This window comes from Impatiens glandulifera, chromosome 1 (genome assembly GCF_907164915.1).
Source record: "Impatiens glandulifera chromosome 1, dImpGla2.1, whole genome shotgun sequence".
NCBI classification, from domain to species: Eukaryota; Viridiplantae; Streptophyta; class Magnoliopsida; order Ericales; family Balsaminaceae; genus Impatiens; species Impatiens glandulifera.
Window position 1 is genome coordinate 54,449,397 of NC_061862.1, and position 23,154 is coordinate 54,472,550.

Below are 23,154 nucleotides of genomic sequence, written 5' to 3' on the forward strand. Positions count from 1 at the left end.
GGTCGAACACTTCCGATAGAAAAATGCTATATTTTTGTCACCAAAGGATATCCAATTATGTCTCGACTTCTGCCTTGCAAAAGTTTCCTCCAACGAGCTCAACTTTCTAAACGTGGTTAGGGCAGCCTTCTCCCCTTTTTAGAGTTGAATCACATTATCACCTCCTAGTAGTCGACTTTAAACATCCTCAAGATTGATTCTAGCAACCATCACCCTTTTAGATATGTTATTGTATTTTTCCTATCAAACCTTTGGAGTTGGTTCTTGAGAAGTCTCAACTTTTCTGAAACCCGAAATATGTTTGAACTGCCAACTTGCATATCCCACACCTCATTCAATATCCCCTTGAAACTATAACTCTCCATCCAAAAGTTAAAGAACTTGAAAGGACGTCTCACTCTCTCTTCCTTTTCCCAAAAAAGTTTGATCGGACAATGATCTGAGATACTTGGGTTCAACACGTGCACGTGACTCCTTGGAAATCGAAGTAGATAAACTATAAATATAGATATTAAGGATTAAGGATTATAGATATTAAGTTTCTTTTATTAATAAATATTGAAAATATTTTTTTAATTATAAATATATAAATAATAATTATAATTTTATACTTGACAAAGTTAAGTGTTAAAAGTTATAAAAATAAAGTGTAGGACTTAAGATGTAGAATAATGAAAAGCTTTAGGGCTTATATAAAGTTAATAAATTAGGCATCTGTTTTCGTTCTGTTGGAGAGAGTCGGGGCAAAGATTTGCCCTACGCCCCTCTTCTCCTCTCGTCTCTCATACGTAATTCGGTTCGTTCTTGGATTTGAGGGTGCTGAAGTTGTAGAAGAAGGATAACTAAAATGGGTGTCGTTTCCAAAGCTTGTGGAGTTGAACAATAGGTGGCGGCTCTCTCCTGAAGCGATCTACTCTGGGCTGGTAAGGTTTCCTCTCTCTCTCTCTCTCTCTCGCTTTAATCGAATCATCTCGTTATGGCTTGAACGTTTTTTTTATGTGGGTTCTGATTTTCTCTTCAAGATCAATTAACTTGTAACGTGCAAACTTGTATACTAGCAAAGAAGTTGACCTAGTTAAAAGGATACATAATTTGGAGGTGCAAATGAAACCTACGATAACCTTTCAGAAAAAATTAGGGTTTTTTTTGTTGTGGGTAATTGCATTTAATTAAAATACTTTTTAGGTTAGTATGTGTGCCTCGCGTGCATTGCAGTTACAAGCTTTTGAGTTTGACATTTTGTTGAAAATGGTTAGGCAGGCTTGAGTCCATGACCTTGTTGTGGCCATGAGCCTTACTCTACCACTAAGCTAAATGACCCTTCATTTGAGTTTGGAATTTACATAGCTGACTCAATATGCTTATGTTTTTTTCTTAAAGAATTAGTCTAAAATCATCAAACTTTTAGGGAAGCGAGTGAAATAAAGATTGTTTGCGCATTGAGTACTGATGAATATTCATTCTTCTGCATATTTTACTTTATATTGAATACTGGATATGTAGAATCTGTTCTATTTCTGTAAATAGTTGTGGGCAGGGCTTGGCATTGCTATTACAAGTGTTGGATGCTAACAAAGGCTTCTTATCTTGAAATTATATGTTAATTGGATACTCTTTTGACATCTTTCTCTCCATCATGAACAGTATCTTCTGAAAGACTTTGAGACAGAGCTAAATAGATATCAGGGAAGGTGGAAAAAGTGAAATAAAAAGAGATAGCTAGAGATCTCTATTGTGGACAACACTTATTTTTGTGTGGAAGGGATATCATCATGGCTGCTGTACTGCCTGCTGATTCTTCAAACCACGCATCAGTCGATTCTGGTCCTCTGAGAGCTCGTGATGAGTTAGATGACGGTGACCATTGGTATTTTTCTAGGAAAGAGATTGAAGAGAATTCTCCTTCCAGAAGGGATGGTATTGAATTGAAAAAGGAGACTTATCTGCGAAAGTCTTACTGCACATTCTTACAAGATCTGGGAATGAGGCTTAAAGTGTAAGTCTTGCATTTGTCTAAAAATATCCGACTTTCATTCATTTTTGTTTACTGGATCATATCACTTTCTGCACACCAACATTATGTAGATAAGTACTATAATTAGATTTTAAGGCTCTAAACCTGAACTAAGCTTGTTGATCCATTAGCACATACACATGGATACTTCAATTGATTAATGGAGTCAGATGTTTCTTCTATTCTTTTCTCTGGCACGCATTCCTATTTCTCAATGATGTTCCATGATCAAGACAATTGGCTGAATTCCGTGAAAATGTCTTATTTGCATACTTAGACATTAGATGCTAGATGCAGTAATGTTTGCTTATGCTCTACCCTATGTTGTACCAACTCTTTCTGCAATCTTTTTTAATTAAAGAGGAACTCATTTTCTAATGTTGACATCAATATTCAATGCTCATGGTTGAGAGTAATTTTTTCCATGTTAAGATTATAACATCTCGGGGTCTTCTACGTGAGCATTATTGGCTTGTTTAACTAATTGACTTTGAGGAAGACAATTCTTTCTTCTATTGAAGATGGAAGAACATAATTTTGAAAATTGTATGATCCTCTAATGAACTTTAGTTTAGCTTTTTAGATGAAGACGGGTTTGGTGGAAGGCAACAATGGGTTGGAAGTGAAAAGGTTGAGATTTTGGTTGTTAGTGTCATGATGGGGAGATTGATCCAATTGGCTGGTGTAGGGGTGAACATTATTGGGATGTACAACACAACTTACTAGATTGGGTAATTTGGGTTCCAAGCTTATTAGGTGTTGAATAAGATTTTGGGTTTTGGTTGAAACTAAAAATATTATATTTATTAAGAAACGTATTTAACTCTGAACAGTGTTTTCTAAAATCATATCAATACATTACTAGAGTTAACCTAAAAATGACAACGGGAAGTAATTTTAGCCATTTCTAGAAGTTCTCGAAGAAAAATGAGCCTACCCCATGTTGAGGACACAAAACGACCTTTTGATGCAAGTTGAAGAAGCAAAACAAAATCCCTTCCTTCAAATTTAAACTAAGACTATCACAAAGATAGTTTCAGATCATAGTTTTAGTTGACTGGCTTATTATAAGGTAGTTCTAAATTGTTGGTCAATAGAAATTATATTTTGTCAAAAAATCTTTATAAATATTTATTATTACTCACAGAGAAAATATATTTGTGATACATAAATCTCAAGTAGTTTATTCAAAATAGAGATAAAAGAGTATAATTCGGTAAATAAAATGTGGGTTGGGTCACCATTTACTCAACCCTGGGATTGAGCAATTGGTGGTAGTGCCATCTCTATAGCAGTAGTATGCTTCTTTCTTTTTTTAAATGGTCATAAAGGCTCAAACCCATGACCTTGTGGCCATGAGAGCTAAACGTCCCTTCAATAGTATGCTTATTTCAATATTTCTATTTGACCATGTTATAAGTTATTGCCCATCTTCCTCACATTGTCCATCTCTATGGTGATTATTGATTCATAATATAGTGCTCCTCCACTAGTCTTGGTTGAAATCAAAATATGAAGCACATAAATTCATTAGAAGTAGGTGGAGAGACTTATAATTGTTTAGGGGTGGCATAATTTAATTTTTATTGTGGTACAATGGAGGCAGGGAAGGAACAAGAGACATTATGTGGTCTAGGGAAAATTGGCCTAAAAAGAGGTTATTGTTGAACTCGGCATATTCAAACTTGGGTTTTGGGGAGGTGTTTGTATTATTAGGTTATACTTTGCATATGAAATCACTGACTAATATCTATACATGTTTTGGAATTGACATGTTTACGAATAGTTCGTCAGAAATAATTGAAACCAGAAACAAAAGTAAGAATCAATTGCCTCACATGTATTATTATACTCTAGGAGCTTGTTTGATGATTATTATAATTAATTGCATCTTCTGTCAAATAAATCTAATCATCAACGAAAATATCTAAATATCATTACTTTATTTTTCATACCATTTAAAATAAGAAATACAAAGAATTTTTTTTTTCATTCAATTCAAATAATCCCCTTTTCCATCAAACAATCCCAGATTTATTCACAATTTTTCTTCAGAAAGGTCTTGCATATTTTAATCAAGAACTGTTGCACATGAATTTTAGATGCTAAAAATTTGATGCAAAAAGTTGTTCAATGTGCATAACTAATGCTACCCTTGGATGAGAACTTCAGAAAAACCCAAGCTTTGCAAGAGGTTTATAGTCAGGACACTGACAAGACCAATTTATAGCAGCCTTGATCAATATATTTGGTTTTCCAGTCTATGCTGAAGAACCTCAGTATCTTTTAGTTGAGTTGCTGGATAATACAGCTGAGCCTTGTTGTTTTTGTTATGCTGCACCTTCACATGTGCTATAAGTGAGCAACATGGATCATACCTCGTAAGCTTAAAAGTTGGCGCATTCGATCTTTTGTTCATATGCTGCGGGGAATTCCATTAAGTTCCAACCATTTATTATAAATCCTATAGATATACTGTAATGACAAAAAATCTTATTCACAATGTTTGAAAGTTAGCTCTTCCTGAATGCAGGCCTCAGGTAACAATTGCTACATCCATAGTATTCTGTCACCGCTTCTTTCTTCGACAATCCCATGCTAAGAATGATAGGAGAGTAAGTAATTAAAGTCTTATCAGTTTTCTGTTTATCTTATATGGTGGTTACTGTATTTTTGTTATAAAAGACTTAATTTGGGAATTAGGCTAGTCTTGCCCATACCATGTTGGGACATTAGCTTGCAATTAGTATCTAATTCAAATGGGTGACTTCCCTAATGGATGTTTAAGCAAGATTTGAGTTCTGAATGTGTTATTGACTGCTCCGAACTTATCATTGTTCTTTCAGACCATCGCCACAGTTTGCATGTTTCTTGCTGGGAAGGTTGAAGATACTCCTCGTCCTCTTAAAGATGTGATTATTGTTTCATATGAAATTATTCATAAAAAAGATTCTTCTGCAGTGCAGAGGATCAAGCAGAAGGTATTGCATTGTCTTCTTTTTTTTGTACATCTCCCTGCCCTTTCTCAGATGCCTTGCTTGTTAAAAGAAAGCAAGAATGAACTAATAGTTGTCGCTTGGAGGCTTTTTGTGCTGTTTTGTTATAAAAAAAAATATTCATGTTAATTATGATCCGAAAAAATAATAAATTTGTTATGTTTGCGAAAATTCACAATGATGTAGAAACTAATCTGATTATGATAAAAAGAAATATGATCGGAAAAAGACCTCTACTAGATGAAGCAAAATTTACACTGTATTTGGATCATGATCTAGAAAACGGAAAAAAAAAACTTTTAACTTAGGCAATTTTTCAATGAGATTGTGATTGTGTCAAAATACTTGTTTTCCCTTTCTTTATTGTTTGCAAGGCTCTCACATTTTCTTCTTCACCTCTTATTACCTTTGTGGTGATTTTTAATGGATTTATTTTTTCAATTTTCGGATTTAAAATAATTGTAACTTGTTATACAGGAGGTATATGAACAACAAAAAGAGTTAATTCTGCTAGGGGAGAGGCTTGTGTTAGTAACTCTTGCTTTTGAACTAAATGTGCATCATCCTTATAAGCCTCTTGTTGACGCAATAAAGAAATTCAAGGTTGCTCAAAATACTCTTGCTCAAGTAGCTTGGAATTTTGTCAATGATGGGTATGATTTCATGGCTTATTCAAGCCTTTTTTACTCAATGCGAACTCTTTGTCATTGTTCCTTGTCTCGTTTTGACCTGAAAAGCCACGTGCAGGCTGCGAACATCCCTTTGCTTGCAATTTAAGCCCCATCACATTGCAGCAGGAGCCACTTTCCTAGCTGCTAAGTTCCTCAAGGTAAAGCTCCCATCAGATGGAGAGAAGGTCTGGTGGCAAGAGTTTGATGTCACCCCACGCCAGTTGGAGGGTTGGTTCTCACCCTTCTTTTTGGGTTGGAAATGCCTTAGGCTGACTGACATTGCCTTAAAATAATACTGCAAATTTGGCTTCAAATTGCCTCATTTGAAACATATTTCTATTACTTTTTGCAGCTGCATTTGATTTTTAATGTGACATATAACCCACATATCTCGACTTCCATACTCAAATGTTACTTCTAAATCAGCTAAATGAGCCTATTTGGAAACTGATAGATATTTTTTTGTGTGGATCATCCATAGGTGTGATTTTTGCTACTTCATTTAGCATATACAAATAATTTTCTAGATCATATCCAAATTTTAGGGTAGCTTTATTTTTTGTTTCATTTGGCATATAGATTTTTCTCTTGATCATTTCAGATTATTTTATAGATCATTGTGATTTTTGTAAACATTACAAATATAATTTTTTCCGTATCATTATAAAAATACAGCCCAATATGTCAAAATCAACTGGAGTCCATTAAAATTCCAATTAGTTGAATATTTGTCATTAACATTATAGTATAAGATTTTTTCTTGACAATAATGCAGATTAGAGTGTGATTCTTGTTGCTTCCCACAAATTATTATTTTTTGTTTGACTTAGTATACTGAGTTTTTCTAGTCGCGATCAAATTAAATTTTGGATCATGATCTAGATTATTTTCTGCATCTCCTTATGATTTGGTTGCGTTTAAAACCCTCGTATGCATTGCATAGACCCGTATCAATTTTAGTACTATAATTTCTTTTTAACACTGGAATATAATGTTTTTTATTGCATAGCTCAATAAACTGGATTATACTAAACCCATTATATTTTCCTTGCAGAGGTTAGCAATCAAATGTTAGAACTATATGAACAGAACAGAGTACCACAATCTCAAGCTAGTGAAGCCGCCGAAGCAAGTGCTGGTGCTGCGGTTAGTAGTCAAAAGCTCCCTTCAAAGCTTCCTTCGGGTAATGAAGAACATGGATCCTTGAAGCAGCCTTCTTTATCTGGTTTGGGAGCCGATAACAAAACCTCCAGGCATTTGAATGACAATGGTAGTGCAGAAGTAAAGAATAGTCTTTCAGATCAAAAGGGAGATGGTGAAGTTATTAATCACTATCATGAATCTGACCAACCCAATAAGAACGAAGATGCAACAACAGACCAAAGAGACCGATCTCCTCAAGAGGCTATTAAGAAGATAGACAAAGATAAAGTGAAGGCAGCAATGGAGAAACATAGGAAGAAGTTGAGGGCTGATGTTAGTAGCCAGAAAGGAGACTTCATGAACGAGGATGATCTGATTGAGCATGTGCTAGAAGAAGGTATTGAATTGCCAGCTGAGAGAAGGAAAGATGATGGGAGGGATGAAAATGTTAGTTGAAGTTGAGCTGAGAAGACCTGCTGTGTATTTTTGGTTTGATAGGGAGTTTCTATATTTGGGAGCATGAACCAATTTTTAAGCAGTATTATATTTTCAACAGAATTTTAGGAGCTCTACCAAGCTGCAGCAGGTAATGAATGCTATCTCTGATATCAATTGTTTTTGCTTTTGGGAATTGTCTGTCAGAAATTATCTATATCATCATCTCCTTTTGGAAAGTATTTATTTCTACACTAATAATTATTTATTAACTTACTTACCTGTTAAACAATTTTGGTAACTAGTGTTTTGTCACAATTATGATCGCATTGGAAAACCGTTTATATTATTTTCTTAGCATGATCCATGTTAATAGTGTGATTTTTTTTTTCTTTTTTGGATCATGATTCCAAATAAGAAATGCAGATTTTTCTGCATCATAATATCTTACCAATTATTGTATTCTAATTGTGTTGATCTTTTGACCTCGTGTCCTCGTCTTTAATATCCCCTTCAAAGCCCCTATCTCATATCAGTATCACATTCATACCCACATGGTGATAATTGAATGCACCCACTATTAACAGTGATAACAGAAAGGGTAGAAAACATGAACCTTGTGAAATGTTGTTGTCTCTTTCAATACAATAACTTGTGGAATGCTCAATCCTATGTTCAAAAGACGCTTGTTTCTTAGGATTCCAAACAAGAGCACACTCACTCAATTCACCAGAGTTAGGGGAGCACCTTAGGCGATTTTGAATATTTTGAGTTTTTCACCGCCAAAACGGGTGCTTTCTGTTTTATGAACAATGTTTATTACATGATGTAACTGCCTTTTTTATTAGTTGGGATATAGGAACAAAACTGTCTTTGTCTTCATGAACCATTGGTTTCATCTAGCTCCTCTCTTTCTCGATCTTGATAGCATGATTTGTTTGTTTTGTTTATTTCGATCATTGAGCTTGATACCACTTAATGCACTCTAATTTCTTTCACATCCTGAAGAACTACAAGTAAGAAATAGTATTTGAATAATAAACATTTTTACTATTTGTAATTTTAGACATTCGTCTCCATATGAATCCCACCATTCAGTTGGCAATTTTATACTTATTATCATTTTTGCAAATTTAGATTCAAATAGTCCTCTTCCATTGTTAAATAATTTTGTTCATCTTGTCTTCATCTTTCCCTATTCTTTCTATATAGTTATGCAACCATTTTTTTATTTGAAAATCTGAAGAATAATGATACTGAGAATTCAGATAATAAATGGGGACATGTAAATGTCTATAAAGTTAACTTTCCAATCAATCATTAATATTCTTCCATATAAGTTCATAACTGAAACAAAAAGTGTATTAATTATTATAATGAAACAAAATTAAAAGACAAATAAGTTATTCACCTTCTCGTTTGGTTGTTGAAATTGGCTTGAATGTTTATTTATCATCATCCATTTGTTTATAAGGAAATTTCATTGCTGGTTTTGAATTGAATTTACCATTCTCTCAATACTTTGAAAAGAGGTCATACTACTTTGAGACATGGTTATATTTGATCATAATTGAGGATTCAAAATTAAGTGTTTAATCTCCTTTTTCATCCAAGTGCAAATCTTGTCAATCAATCGTTGTTTTACGAAAAAATATATTTGCGCTTTTCAAATAAATATATATGGTATCGCACCTTTTAACACTCTCAATTGTTAATCTATAAACATGTAATTTATTTAGAAGCCCTTTAACAATAAATCAATAAAATGAGCAACACAAACAGTTCAATATAATTTCTTTCATCTTTTGCATCAATAACTCAACCGTTTATAAAAAAAACCAAGTAACCACTTTTATAACCTTTTTTTCTCCAACTTCTTTAATAATTGTATCTAACATTTGAAACACCTGATATTTTACAAAATATGAGAAGTATTTAATAATATATATTCAAACTAATTTTTATTATTTTTTACAAAAATTGTAATGGAATTACAATTATATATTTTTTTCAAACATAATAATTGAATTATAATTTATAAAAAATTTGACAAAATATCCTAAAAAACACCTTAAATGCGCGGGTGATCAACGCATAAATTTATTTGCACAAATGACCACTTCAAAATATTCTGACGAAATTATCCCTATCGCGTAACGCGGAAGACAGGATCGTTTCGCGAAAGAAAAATATTTTGATCAGTCTATAATTGCATTACTTCAATGGTGTCGTTGCGAGACGATCTTGCCCGGGTATTTTGGACTTTTTACAGGTTTTTCCGTCGCGAGATGATCTTGCCATTCGCGTTACGCGACGGGGTAATTTCGTCAGAATATTTTGAAGTGGTCACCAGCGCAATTAATTTTATACGCCGGTGACCAGCGCATTTAAGGGACTTTTTAGGGTCATTTCGTCCGATTTCCCTAATTCCCATAATTTATTGTCAATTTTCTATAGAATTGATATTAAAATTTCAGTATCAATTTTAATTCTACTCATTCAAGAATGCTTACCATTTCTTTTGCTAGACATTTCACCCAAAAAAACATTATTTTAATCTTTTACCTTTTGCCTTTATAATGGTTTAGTACTTCAGACCTTCATCAACATCCAATTGCATTATCTGGTTTAGTACTTCGGACCTTCATCAACATCCAATTGCATTATCGTTTTCCTTTTCTCTTATTTTAATATTTTATAGAACATCCAATTGCATTATCGTTTTCCTTTTCTCTTATTTTAATATTTTATAGGAGGGAGTTAAGGTCATTTTTAACCCAAAAATTTATTCTCAAACAGTAAATATCACATCAAATAATAATTTGTTTGTAACTTAAAAAGTTATTTTTAAACTCAAAATAATATTTTTACAATATTTTTTTTACGTTAACTTTTTCAATACAATCTATATATTTATCAACTTTACAAATTGATTCAAACTCAAATCCCCATTATAATAATAAAATAAATTATAAATAAAAAAATTATACGCATAAAAAAATTAAAAATAGTCCATGCAAAATTATACAAACTAGTAAGATCCTTGTGCGATGCACACGGATAAAAATATATTATTACAACGTCCTGCGTTTATCAAAATTTGGTGTTGAATTTAAAATATAAAATGTTATTAATCTAGTTGGTTAAAGAGTTGTACTTGTTTTATTAGGTTGCGAATTCGAACCATACTTGTAGCATTTTTAATTTTATTTTTAACCGTTTTAAGTTTATGGGCGGGTCAATCTACAATCCGACCCAAGTATCTATTTACTCTCACATATATATCCAAATTAACCACAGCTCTCGACCCGGCAATCCGGACACTTTCAAAATTAAGCATCATTATATATATATATAGATGAGAGTAGTTTAAACAAAATAATAAAACAAATTAAATATCATTAACTAAACATAAATTACACCATACAAGTAACCGATTATTGTATTTTATTTTAATAAAATTGTTTTTATTAATTTTTAACTCTTTATTAATTTTTTTCATCTTTGTGTTTTATTTTAATAAAACGTATTAATAAAATATATTATATAAAAACTAAATATATAAAATTCCCTTAATTAAAAATTGAAGGAACAAAGTAAATGTTTGATTTATTTTGGTTTCTGAACATTACAAACCCTTATATTTATGCGTTTGATGAAGAGAAATTTTAAAACCGTGTAGTTGTAAATGGAGTAGGGTTGGAGTAAAATACTCATTTGAATTTGAGTATGCATTAGGGTTGGAGAAAGTCTAATATATTCATTTTACATCATTTTACACTAATACCAGTTAGGTGTTTTCCAAAAAATATATTTCGTAAAAAGATTTGAATCTTAGGCATTTTTCTAGGGTCAATCCCTCCAAAAGGTACCAAAAAAATATATTTAGTAACAAGATTAGAATGATAAACCACATTATATATTAACATAACATTTAAAAATTAAACTATTTAAATTATTTTTTGTTAATAATAATATAAAACTATTATATTTAATCAAAATTACCTAGTAAAATAAAATAATACCAATTTTTTTCCTGACACTGAACTTAAATGTTGCTTGAAAATGTATATATCGTCCCAAAATGTTTTAGCACAAAAAATCACTTTACTCTTTTCGAATGGTTATATAAATCGAATTCATATTCTCAATCAATATTTTGAATTATTTATAGGTGCATTCTTCTTTTTTCATTCTCGATATTAAAACTAAACTTAATTATTTTGATATTAAACAAATTAAATAATTCTGAAAAAAAATTAAATCTTAATAGAAAATTATTAAACTTAAACATTACAAATAAAAAATTAATTAAACAAAGAAAATAAAATTAATAAAAACTAAGTATTACTTTAATAATAGATATGAAAAAAAAAATATATATATATATATATATATATATAATATAATTAGAGTAATGATAAGTAGCGGAAAAAAAAAATTGACAAGAATTTATACGCAATGATTAAAATTCTAAAAAATCTCTCTCTTATTAAATTTTTAATCCATTTAGAATGGTTTCATCTACTTTTTAATCACTTAGATTTAAGTCGGTGTTATATTTTGTTCAGTTCGACATCTTATTTAGTTGAATCAGATTTTTCATCTCAAATTTTTATAATCCGAATACTAATCTTTATTTTTTATGGATCATTTGCTACTGATGCCCGTAAATTATCTTCGTGATGCTTTCTCGAGTTTGTGTACCTTCCCTTCAATAACAAAAATGAGATAAAATTGTTATATCTAAAATTATTTATCTTTTGTAACAATTTGTTTGTTAAGTTAATATTTCATAATGAGATTAAGTCAGTTTTATAATTGATTTGATATTCATTCATATATCCAATTATTTTATTTTTAACATGTTTTAAACTAATCTTAGAAAAACTAATTAAAAAAAGTTATTAGAGTCATAAATTTGGATTAGGGTCGTTGGGTTGATCCACCTCGCCAAACAATTTAGACGGGTTGAATTAAAATATTAGTAACTTATTTGGAAGTGGGCCTACATGGGTCAGCCCGCTCGGGTCGCGGGCTTAGGCAGGTCAGGCTTGGGTTGGCCCGTGGGTTGACAAAAAAAATCTAATCTGATTTATAGCCTTATAGACATATACGCATAACTCTATTTTTTTCTCTCTCATGCAGCAGTCAATACTCAATACTTCGTTCATTGGTCGCCGACTACTTATTTGTTCCGTCTATTTTTACTTCGTTCTCGTTTTCAAGGGTTCGTGGATTAAAACTTGGTTTCAGTTCTAGAAGCTTCACACTGAAAGTCTGAAACTTAATATTCTGTTAAATAACAGATTCATTTTCAAAATGGATTACTCTCAAATTCAATGTATTAATTTGGATGTTGATAAATTTGAAAGTGTTAAACATGATGAAGGGTCATCTAAAAAGTTTAGGGAATATTATGATATTTGGATGTAATTTAAGAAAATGAAGGATATTAATAATATAGAAAAAACTGCATGTAATGGATGAAAAAAATCATTATAAATGTGGGATAACATTATGAGACTTCTACAATGTGGCGTCATGTTAAAACTTGCAACAAATTGAAGTTTCACGACATAAGAAAAATGATTCTTAATCAAGATGGAAAGATGAAGTCTAAGAAAATAGACCAAACGATTTCACGTGAGCTACTGATTTGTGCAATCATTAGACATGATTTACCATTTGTATTTGTTGAGTATTCTGGATTTAACATTATTATATCTCGATTGATGATATTTAAAGAATGTTGACTTTACTAAAATTTCTATTTTATGAAATTTTTAAATTTTAGTTAATTTGTTGAATATTTGGTCAATTAATGTGTAACGATAGATAAGACTCTTGTTTGATGTGTATTATGACTATTTGATCATGTTCTTGAACTCTTGTTTTCTAAAACTATTAATGATTTTTATTTATAGTGAAACAAACCCGCAACTAACTTTGGGTTAGGAATTTTCAGCCCGTCGAGATGGCGAGTCCGTCATCGACCCGTCAAACAATGAGTTTTTGTGGGTAGATCTATCCCGTTATGGATTAGAATGATCAAATATGTAAACAACAACAAAATTCAACATAAAAAATGTTAAAAAAGTTTATAATTGAAATGTATAGATATTTCCTTGTAAAATGAAAACGCTTTCATAAATAGACAAAATGTTGTTGAGCAAACAAATCTGAAGGAGAAAGGATATTGAAAATCACTCATTTTCAGTCACTTGAGGAGGAGGGGGAGAAGAAGAAGATTAGAAGAGGAATTATCATCTTCTCTTTCTCTCTGCAAGTCTTAACCTTGTTGAAAACATGCAGAGCGAGAGAGGAACCCTAGTTACCGCTTCTTCTTCAATCAGTCCCATTCACCCACCGCCTCAAGACGCCTGGATTGACACCTACCTGAAATTACTGCCACAATGGCAATCGCTTTCACTGTCTCAGCAGGTAACTCTTCGCTCCCGTCTTCTTTGCTACTTCTCAGTCACACTGAAAGTTCCCAATTGCTGCTTTTCTCAGTTATTCGTGGCATTGCCTTGAATAAATTGGGTTAAAGTCAATCTTTTGATTCGATGTTGATCAGTTGTTTTAATTATGTGTTACTGACTTAAAGTTTTCTGCTGGTTATAGCTACTAACAGTTGTCTTTTGTCCAGTTAGCTATACCCATATCAATATCTAGAGTTAATCAGATAGATGCACAAAGACTAGACATTGAAATTTCAGCTATGTTGAAGGAACAATTAGTTAAGGTCTTCTCTTTGATGAAGGTATGAAATGTGTCTTTTATGTATCGGATATAGTATGATCACATAACTTTAATTTGTTCCAGTGATTTCTTTGTGGTTAGCCAGGATTTTTATTTCAATTTGAGCCAGAGCTAGATGCTTTCCTTGAATTTCTTATTTGGAGATTCTCCATTTGGGTTGATAAGCCTACACCAGGAAATTCTCTTCTGAATTTGAGGTATAGAGATGAAAGGGCAATTGAGCAGCGAGGAAAATGTAAGGCCTTGTTAAATTGTCATCTCAATGTTGCTTCCAAGTTATATGATTTTGACTTCTTGTTTTTTCATTTTATTGCTTAAAGATTTCTTATGACTATCTTTGTTCTAGCTATTGAGGATGCATTCTTATTTGCTAGTATTTATATAATATTTGAAATCTGTTTTGCTGCTCCATTTTGTTTACAGTAGTGTCAGGCTACTCTGTTACGTAAATGATGAATTTCTGTATCATTACTTTTGCCAAATAGGCACTTCCAGTTTGTTGATCGACTTTTTTTTTAATTTTGTAATGAAATTTGGGGTCATCTGTAGACTCAAGCTTATAAATGTAGGCCCTAAGCGATGTAATAAAAGCATCTTATCTTTCTTTCCATGTTGAGAATTGGGATCGGGAGAAGTTTGGTTTGGTATTGTGCAGTATGCTTCTACTCGTCTGGACGGTCTCTCTCTTGTAACACTAATAAAAAAAAGAATGGATTGGTAGAGGCTTCAATGCATGAATTTAGCGTGTAACCCAAAAACAATAGATATTGAAGGTAGGGTTGAGATGCCTCAAGCATGGATATGGAAGGATGGCCCATACTGTGCTTAGATCACACACCAATCCGTCTCTCTACTAATATGATACCCCATTTGCATGTCTACCAAGTTCATAAGAAGTGGCGTTTGTTAAGAAGAATTGAGGGAGAGAACTATCTAAAGACCCTTCCAAAATTCTATATGAACTCGAGGGTAGCAGAATATAATAAGACTTTAGGTATTTGGAAGTAAGTAGACTGCCTACAGAAAAGTGACACTCTTACATGTCATCTATGATTTTGTATAGGTGAGTATCTTTACTGTAGAAATATCTTAGACATATGAACCAATTCAACGTGGCCTCATTGGTGAGTTTAGGTCACTGTTATTTGGTATTTAACACTGTTTGTATTATTTAAAATCACGACTCTAGAATACAAACTTATTAACTTTAAAAAATGTGAGTAACTAGTAAATCAGAGATTAGAGAATTTTATGTATATTGAATAATTACAATGTACTGCTACACTCTTACATTAACTACATGAATAGAATAAGAAAGAGTAGTTACCACTACTTGCAACTACACCCAACTAACTACATTAACTCTACCACTCTTTATTTTCTATTATTAAATAAAAAGTAATTCTATACTCCTGCTCTCATTTCGCCTACCTTTTGACTTTCTTCTTCTGTTGTACAACTTGTTACACATATCATCGAATATCGGAATAACACTTTTGTATCAAACAATTTTATGACTTCTCATCTCATATTTATTCCTCTTTGGAATAGTCACATTACAAATACTGTTTTGGTATAAATTGTTGCTGACATGTTATTCAAGAGTGCATATTTATTTCTCTTTTTATTTTGTAAAATCTAGCACCTTTGTGCTTAGTATCGTCAATGTGTTCATATTTGTGCCTCTATACTCACCCTGACTTTGCTCATAGTCGTTTTGACCCACCTAGTTTAATCACCAAATAAATCTTTTAGCATGCAGAGAATGCAATTGTTATCCCGACACTTTGTCTATTCCTCTAGCGAATTGGTGTGGTGGTAGAGGTTCTAGACTCTTGAACCTCATGTTCCCCAATAAGAAAAATGCAGACTGAACTTGCCAGTCATAAATGCTTCTGTGATTGTTTGCATTGAGTTTGCATTCATGGAGCATTTTGTTGACAATTGAGTTTTCATTGGTGATATTTTTCCAGTTAGAACAGGCTTGGAAGGTCCGGGATTAACAATTGCTCAGAAGCTGTGGTATTGTTTTGCTACTGTTGGTGGTCAATATGTCTGGGCACGTTTACAATCATTTTCTGCATTCCGCAGATGGGGCGATTCTGAACAAGTTATTACTATCAACCTTTTCTAGTTACTAACTTTCCCAAGGAAAAGAGGAAATTTGATTAAAGTTTTCAGAAAAAAGGATCTGATTCAATCTTTTTTTATTCTTTTAGAGATCATTGGTTCGTGGTGGATGGGTTTTTACACAACGCATAGAAGGTTTTTACAGAGCTGCATCTTTTGGCAATTTGCTCATATTTCTGTGCACGGGAAGGTATCTTTCATTCTTTACTTCTTATTTGGCGTCAACATATATGGTGAAATAAGCATTGTAATGGATAGTTGTAGCTCCAGACTCAGAACTCACCATTTTCACAAATTTCCTTGACAGGTATAGGAACCTTATTGAAAGACTTCTACGTGCTAGACTGGTCTATGACAGTCCCAACATGAATCGAGCTGTTAGCTTTGAGTACATGAACAGACAGTTAGTGTGGAATGAATTCTCGGTAACTGGTTTGCCTTTTCTCCATTTCCATAAACTAAATGTTTGAGATTTAATCAGTAGAATTAGGATTGTATATGAATCTGTTCTATTTGACATAAAATAGCAGATACTAACATGGTCATATCATTTCTCAGGAAATGCTTTTGTTGCTTCTTCCACTTCTCAATTCATCATCCATGCAAAATCTTCTCCGTCCGTTCTCAAAGGATAAATCATCAAATTCTGCAGCAGATGATACACTTTGTCCCATATGCCAATCCAATCCGACCATTCCATTTCTAGCCCTTCCTTGTCAACACAGGTACACATTAAAATGTTCATACTTATCCCTCTTCTACCAATCGATAAAATAAAAGAAAGAAAAGAAATCGAGCTTGGAAAAAGCGGTTTCTTGACTATTAAGTTGGAATCAATATCTAACTATTTATAATTGTTTGATAAAAATATCAATGTTCTTTTATTTTTTTGAAAAAGGTCAATTTTTTATTAAAAGAATGCAAGATGGGTTCAAATGTTACAAAGGGGAGGGGAAAAACAAAGCAAGAAACAAAATAAAAATATCAATATTCTAAATGAACTCTGCATGCATTTTCAACTCGTTTAAAGTTTATGCACCTTTTTTAGAGACTTACAGTGCTCTAGTAGGTGGACAGTGATTCCAATGAATTCTGGACCCTGTTCCCATCCCCATCCCCACAGGTATTAGAGAGACATACATTTATTTCCAATACATTACGGGGATAAATCAAATTCTAAAGCATTTTTAGTTTATTTGTTAAAATACCTTTGAATTTCCTATCATATCACAAGCCAAAGATTTTTAGAAACAATGATCCATTAGAATCTGGTACAGAGTAGTGATAGGGTTAATAAAACATCCCTAAGTTTTGAGCTAAGCTGGCAGGAATAGTTATAACAAAGAAGGTGGTTATGAGTTGAAATGAGGGATAACAGTTATGACATATCATTACAGGAAGAGAACGGTAGAAAAATATAAATAGACCAAGGGTTATTATAAAATTTAGTTGTTCTTATGTCTCTCTCTAGATTCTCCTCTTCTCCCATAACAATCTGTAACTCCTTATCTTCAATATAAGGGTTTCTCTTTTTTCTAATCTAAATTTCAAGCTACATATGGTGGAAACAAGATTGGAAGTGGAACTGAAGGAGGTTTGTTCATCACCAATGATTTTCGCAAATGATGGCAATGATGGCCACAATGCATAATGCACTAAGACGATTAGTATGGTCGCTTCAAGTGAGAACCAAAGCACATCCAAAGGAAAAGCGACAAAAGAATCAGGTCTTTGAGGAGTAACGAGCCATGAACATGCGCAACAAGTATACAAACCTCCCACGAAATTAACGAAGATGTGGACAAATTAATTTATGGAGTATAGATGTTTTTCCATATCAACGACAAACTGAAAGAGACGCAAGTTCCATTTGTAAAGACACATCTGAAAATGCTCGCCACTGGTTCAACTCGCATCTGCTCACACGAAATCCACGCAAAGCAATCACATGGAAGGAACTAAAACAATTGATGTTTCCAGTATTTTGTTCATGTGTTTTTTAATGATTCACTAAGCGAATGGAAGGAATTCAAACAAGCGATGACTTTCGTAAGAAAAGTTACATGGATCTTCTATTCAAGTTTCCATACCTGATGATGGAGTACACCATTAAAAGTGATCTTAAAGGATTGAGCTAGAAAATTTCTAATTCGAATATAAAAACTGACCACAATGGAGGATTTGATGGGAATGACAAGCTAGTGGTAATCCTTTAAAATTGCTAATCCTTTCCTAGTTTCACTATTCCAATCGCATCTGCTAGTGTTGTCGGCTTTTGAATTCGAATTGGATTGATGATCTCTTCTCACAAACCATAATGGTGTAATCCACTGTCAAGTCTCGCAGTATGTATAAAGCATCTAGGTAGTTCTTTTCGTACTCTTTGACAGTCTACACCTACTTAAGATTCTTGCAGTTATCAAGATGATCGTCAAATGCACTATGACCAAATTCAAGCACTAATTGCTTTAGTTCCTTCCATGTCACTGTCTTGTCTGAATTCAAGTTAGTAAATGTGAGTTGAAACCATTGGTGAGCAATTAGTCAGGTGTGCATTCACAAACTGGATTTGAGTTTCTTGCGGAGTGTCGTCGATCTAAAAAATATTTCTATTCCATAAATCCATCCATTATCAATTTGACATCCTTTCCATGAAACTTGGGAAAGTCCATTTACATCGTTCTCTAGTTTTTTATCTTTCTTTTTAGAAAAGAGACTTTATAGTCCTTTCGTTAAAAAAAATATAAGTCCAAAAGGGTGAAAATCTACATCGCTTAAATCTAGCTATATCTCCTATTTGGCCGTCATTGTGACTTTACCATAATCAATGCTAAGGCCTTGACATATCTTCCAGTTCTGTTGGTCGATACACTTGTTACGCATGTTTGTGATTTGTCTCACCTCGATTTCCTGACTCCTCTTTCGCCTTGCCTATGATGTCTCAATTCTTGCTCGCAGACATGATAAAGAATTGCATTACTGCATCTATTCGTGTGACACATCTCCTTCATTTCACTTTCTAGTTGTGTTTCCACAGTTGTTGCTCAAGTTGAGTTAATACTAGTGATGTACACAGAAATTAGAACTAGATGAGGAAATAATATCTTATTATCATAATGAATGCAATGTAGAGAGCATAGGGAAGATAAAGACTTTTGGTCGGATGTTCAGATTGTCAACTAATTTTTGGATACCATCTGCCAAATGTCTTCTATTTATATGCCTCTTATCACCTCAACAACTTCCCATGAGTGATCAAAACTGCTTAACTAGCTCTTCTTCCATCAACGGTACTAACTACCACTTTGAACTCAACACTGTCTACTCACACTTTGGTAATCTTATCCATACTCCATATCAAAATGTAAGAGTATGGAGTTATCCGCAAAATCATGACCTTTTTTGCACCAGTTGTGTTGGTAAAGAAGGGTAAGAGTTGGAGGCTTTGCATTGACTATCGAAAGTTAAACGAGACTACAACTTAAACTCCGTTCCATATTCCTTAATTGAAGAGCTCATAGATGAATTAATTATATGGTAGTTGTTTATTCACGAAACTAGATTTGAGGACTAGTAACCAACAAATTAGAATGCACGATGTGTAAAAAACTATTTTCATGTCTCCTTAGGAGCATTATGAGTTTGTTGTGATTTCTTTTTCGATTCATCCCTGGAATTGAATAACTCAAATGGCAAGAGTGATTCTTAAGCTATGTTGCACGGGTATCGTATCGGATACAATACGGCGATACAGAAAATTTTGAAAATATAGGATACGATACGTTTAGGATACGACAAATTATATATATAATATTTATATAAATTTAATATTAAAATAAATAAAAAGAGAAACTCATATTCATTTTTAATGTATGGTCTCATTGTTGAAGAAGTCTAACTTTAAGTAGGGTTGATTCATATTATATATATAAATTATATATCTACAACACTACATCAGCATTTAATACAATATATATATATATATATATATATATATATATATATATATATATATATATATATATTAAATGAAGATAGATAGGGAAGTACTAGATAGATGAGAACACGATTAGGTGATGCCTTCCGATCTAAGCGGCGGCTTCGACAACTTCGATCCTGATTGAAGACGGCGGATCTCGACCGTCTGCGATAAATGTATCGGATACGTTTTGGGTAAAAGTTTAACAAAAAAAAGTTAGAGTATGAAACTGAAAAAAATAAAATTTAAGGGTATCAATATTAACCATTTTTACCTCTTCTCGGCCGCCTCGGCCTCCTAAGTAAAACCCTAAACGGATAATAGATTATTTTACCTCTCATCGGAAACCTCTATTAGTTCTCTTCCGCCGCCGTCAATCGATAGTCGTCGCCCGCCGCAGACGGTTGAGATCCGCCGTCTTCGGTCAGGATCGAAGTCGTCGAAGCCGCTGCTTAGATCAGAAGTCATCGCCGCCTAATCGTGTTCTCATCTATCTAGTACTTCCCTATCTATCTTAAATGCTGATGCAGTGTTGTAGATATATAATATGGATCAACCCTACCTAAAGTTAGACTTCTCCAATAATGAGACCATCCATTAAAAATGAATATGAGCTTCTCTTTTTTATTTATTTTAATATTAAATTTATATAAATATTATATATATAATTTGTCGTATCCTATATTTTCAAAATTTGCCGTATCGGTACGATACCCGTATCAGTGCAACATACGATACAACTTTATCGCCAGCCCTCTCTTTGGTGGGAAATAATACAAGCGTGGGTATGAACCCTTTCGTATCATATCAATGGTGGGCATGTTGGCTTATAGCTACTAGATATCCCCTCTACTGCTAAATGCACGGATGTGATTCACATTTCCAGCCGAAGAAGAAAGTGGGATCAGAATGGGTTCAACCTCACATTCCAGAGTTATAACAGAAGGTTTTGCATTACCCTAAAGCTGTTCTAAATGCAAGAATTTTTTAGAAAGATAACACAAGCGTGGGACAATACTTAGTATGCTAGAATAACTCCATTGATGAGGATGCCACGTGAAAAGAAGAAGAATGGTCTGGAAGCCAAATTTCTTAAATTTCTTCTAATAGTTGACATTTTTTTGAAAAATGTCAACTTTTATTAAAAAGAACGCAAGATGTGTTCAAACGTTACCAAAGAGAAGTAAAAAACAAAACAATAAATAAGAAAACAATTCCAATAGTTGACATTGAAAGACAGTTCGCACAATGCTGATGCTGTTGTTCGAGGTTAAACGATTGGTGAAGGGGAGGCTAACAATACAGAGTAGGGATAGAGTTAATAAAACATCCTAAGTTGAGATGAACAACAGAAGTAGTTATAACAAGAAGGTAGTTATGAAATGAAAGGAAGGTTAACGGTTATGAAAAATGATCAAACCAAGAGTAAACAATAGAAAATTTTAAATAGACCAAGGGTTGTAAGAGTTGATTATTCTGAAATTTGGTTGTTTTACTTGTATCTTTGTCCTAGATTCTTCCCTAACATTCTTTAACCCCTTCTCTTCAATATAAGGGTTCCTCCTTTTTTTTTTTCATCTAAATTCTATTTCAAACTACATAAGAATCACAAAAGAATAAAGTTGGTTTGGAACAGCTACTTAAATTAGTTGTTTATCTTCTATTCGATCCAGTTGACCTAAGCCTACAAGAAAGACAAGCCACTGAGCTCGAGTTATTATTTCGTTTGACTTGAAAGATTTTGGATTTCAACATTTTGGAGACCCATGAAGGAAGAAAAACAACCTTTACGGATGGTTTTCTAAAAAGATATTTAAAGAGAATTTGAACTGTTTGTCATCTTTGATCTGTCCATAGGGCTAAAATCACTATCCATAAAAAAAAATGGTGTGAACTATGAAGAGGTTCTTTTGTTTTCTGATCGAAAATGTTTAACTTGATTTTTCATGCAGGTATTGTTATTATTGTCTTCGAACTCGATGTTCTGCATCTCAATCATTCAGGTGTACAAGATGCAATGAACTAGTGGTTTCCATTCAACGGCATGGCGGTGTGACTAACTAGGCTCGGTAATAAAATAATAATAATATACAAAGTATTATAGATTTGTAATGAAAATGTTAGATATAATTGGAGTAGGAATAAAAGATGAACTGTTTGGAAAGTAGATTATTAACACAATATTTTACTGCCATAAAAACTTCAATTTCAAATGTGATATTTTTTTTTTATCTCCTTCATGTCAATATAATGATTGTTTTGGGTAATATAAATGGAGACTTTGATTAAAAAAATAAATTAAGAAGTGCCCACTTGGTGGGTATTTAGTGTTGTACTTTCTATTTTATACTTTTGTAGTTTGTGCTATTTTAAGTGCAGATTCTAATAATTAGGTTTTTAATCATTAAAACTTAATTAAGAAAATAATATATTAAGAAAAATACTTAGTCATGAAGTATTTATTTTTATCACTAAAATAAATATGTTTTTTAGTTGAGTAGAGTAGATTAAGCATAATGATTCTTTACAAAGTGAGAATAAAAAATATGAGATATTTATCAAATAAATTTGATTAAACCAACTATGGTTTTAAATTTATTATTTATTGTTTTAAAATTAATTGTATTATACATTTTAATATATAAATTTAATAGTAAAATGTAAAGAAGTGATCATGGTCATATAGAAGTAAGTTATGGAAAAATTTTGAACCCGAAAAATTGGGTTCCTAATTTTTTATAAGGACAAGGATTGTTTTAAATATATATAGATTTATAAATGTAATTTTTTTTGACTTGTTAAACATATTTTTAATTTATTTAAATTTTTTATTCCATTAATATATATTTTCATCATTAACTTGTTTTTATTCAAAATTAAAATATAAATGCAAAGCATAAAATATATATATATATATATATATATATATATATATATAACTAAAACTGGAATAAAAATAATTGATGTTGTAAAAATGGCTATATGAATCAAATTAATCATAAAACCTAGTTTTTATTCAAA

At 32.4% G+C, this 23,154-nt stretch overlaps 2 protein-coding genes across 2 annotated transcripts; both read left to right on the forward strand.

Moving 5' to 3' along the window:
- Window positions 1-743: 743 nt before the first annotated feature.
- On the forward strand, window positions 744-7,623 carry LOC124939773 (cyclin-T1-3-like). Its single transcript, XM_047480218.1, has 7 exons — window positions 744-923; window positions 1,645-1,996; window positions 4,548-4,629; window positions 4,861-4,995; window positions 5,488-5,663; window positions 5,758-5,909; window positions 6,736-7,623. Exons 2-7 carry the CDS (start codon window positions 1,773-1,775, stop codon window positions 7,278-7,280), a joined length of 1,314 nt encoding a protein of 437 aa, XP_047336174.1. The 5' UTR covers window positions 744-923; window positions 1,645-1,772; the 3' UTR covers window positions 7,281-7,623.
- A 5,819-nt stretch (window positions 7,624-13,442) lies between these two features.
- On the forward strand, window positions 13,443-22,302 carry LOC124939791 (peroxisome biogenesis protein 2-like). The gene is made up of 8 exons (XM_047480239.1): window positions 13,443-13,703; window positions 13,912-14,025; window positions 14,106-14,259; window positions 15,998-16,134; window positions 16,244-16,344; window positions 16,462-16,579; window positions 16,713-16,879; window positions 22,086-22,302. The coding sequence occupies exons 1-8, from the start codon at window positions 13,569-13,571 to the stop codon at window positions 22,195-22,197; spliced, it is 1,038 nt and encodes a 345-aa protein (XP_047336195.1). The 5' UTR covers window positions 13,443-13,568; the 3' UTR covers window positions 22,198-22,302.
- Window positions 22,303-23,154: the final 852 nt, after the last annotated feature.

Excerpts from the sequence above, each read along its gene's own strand:
- LOC124939773 (XM_047480218.1), top strand. The coding sequence starts at position 1,773 with ATGGCTGCTGTACTGCCTGCTGATTCTTCAAACCACGCATCAGTCGAT. Across the intron at positions 1,997-4,547 it reads CTGGGAATGAGGCTTAAAGT|GCCTCAGGTAACAATTGCTA; the intron begins GTAAGTCTTGCA and ends TCCTGAATGCAG. Across the intron at positions 5,664-5,757 it reads TGGAATTTTGTCAATGATGG|GCTGCGAACATCCCTTTGCT; the intron begins GTATGATTTCAT and ends AGCCACGTGCAG.
- LOC124939791 (XM_047480239.1), top strand. The coding sequence starts at position 13,569 with ATGCAGAGCGAGAGAGGAACCCTAGTTACCGCTTCTTCTTCAATCAGT. Across the intron at positions 16,135-16,243 it reads GATGGGGCGATTCTGAACAA|AGATCATTGGTTCGTGGTGG; the intron begins GTTATTACTATC and ends TTATTCTTTTAG. Across the intron at positions 16,345-16,461 it reads ATATTTCTGTGCACGGGAAG|GTATAGGAACCTTATTGAAA; the intron begins GTATCTTTCATT and ends TTTCCTTGACAG.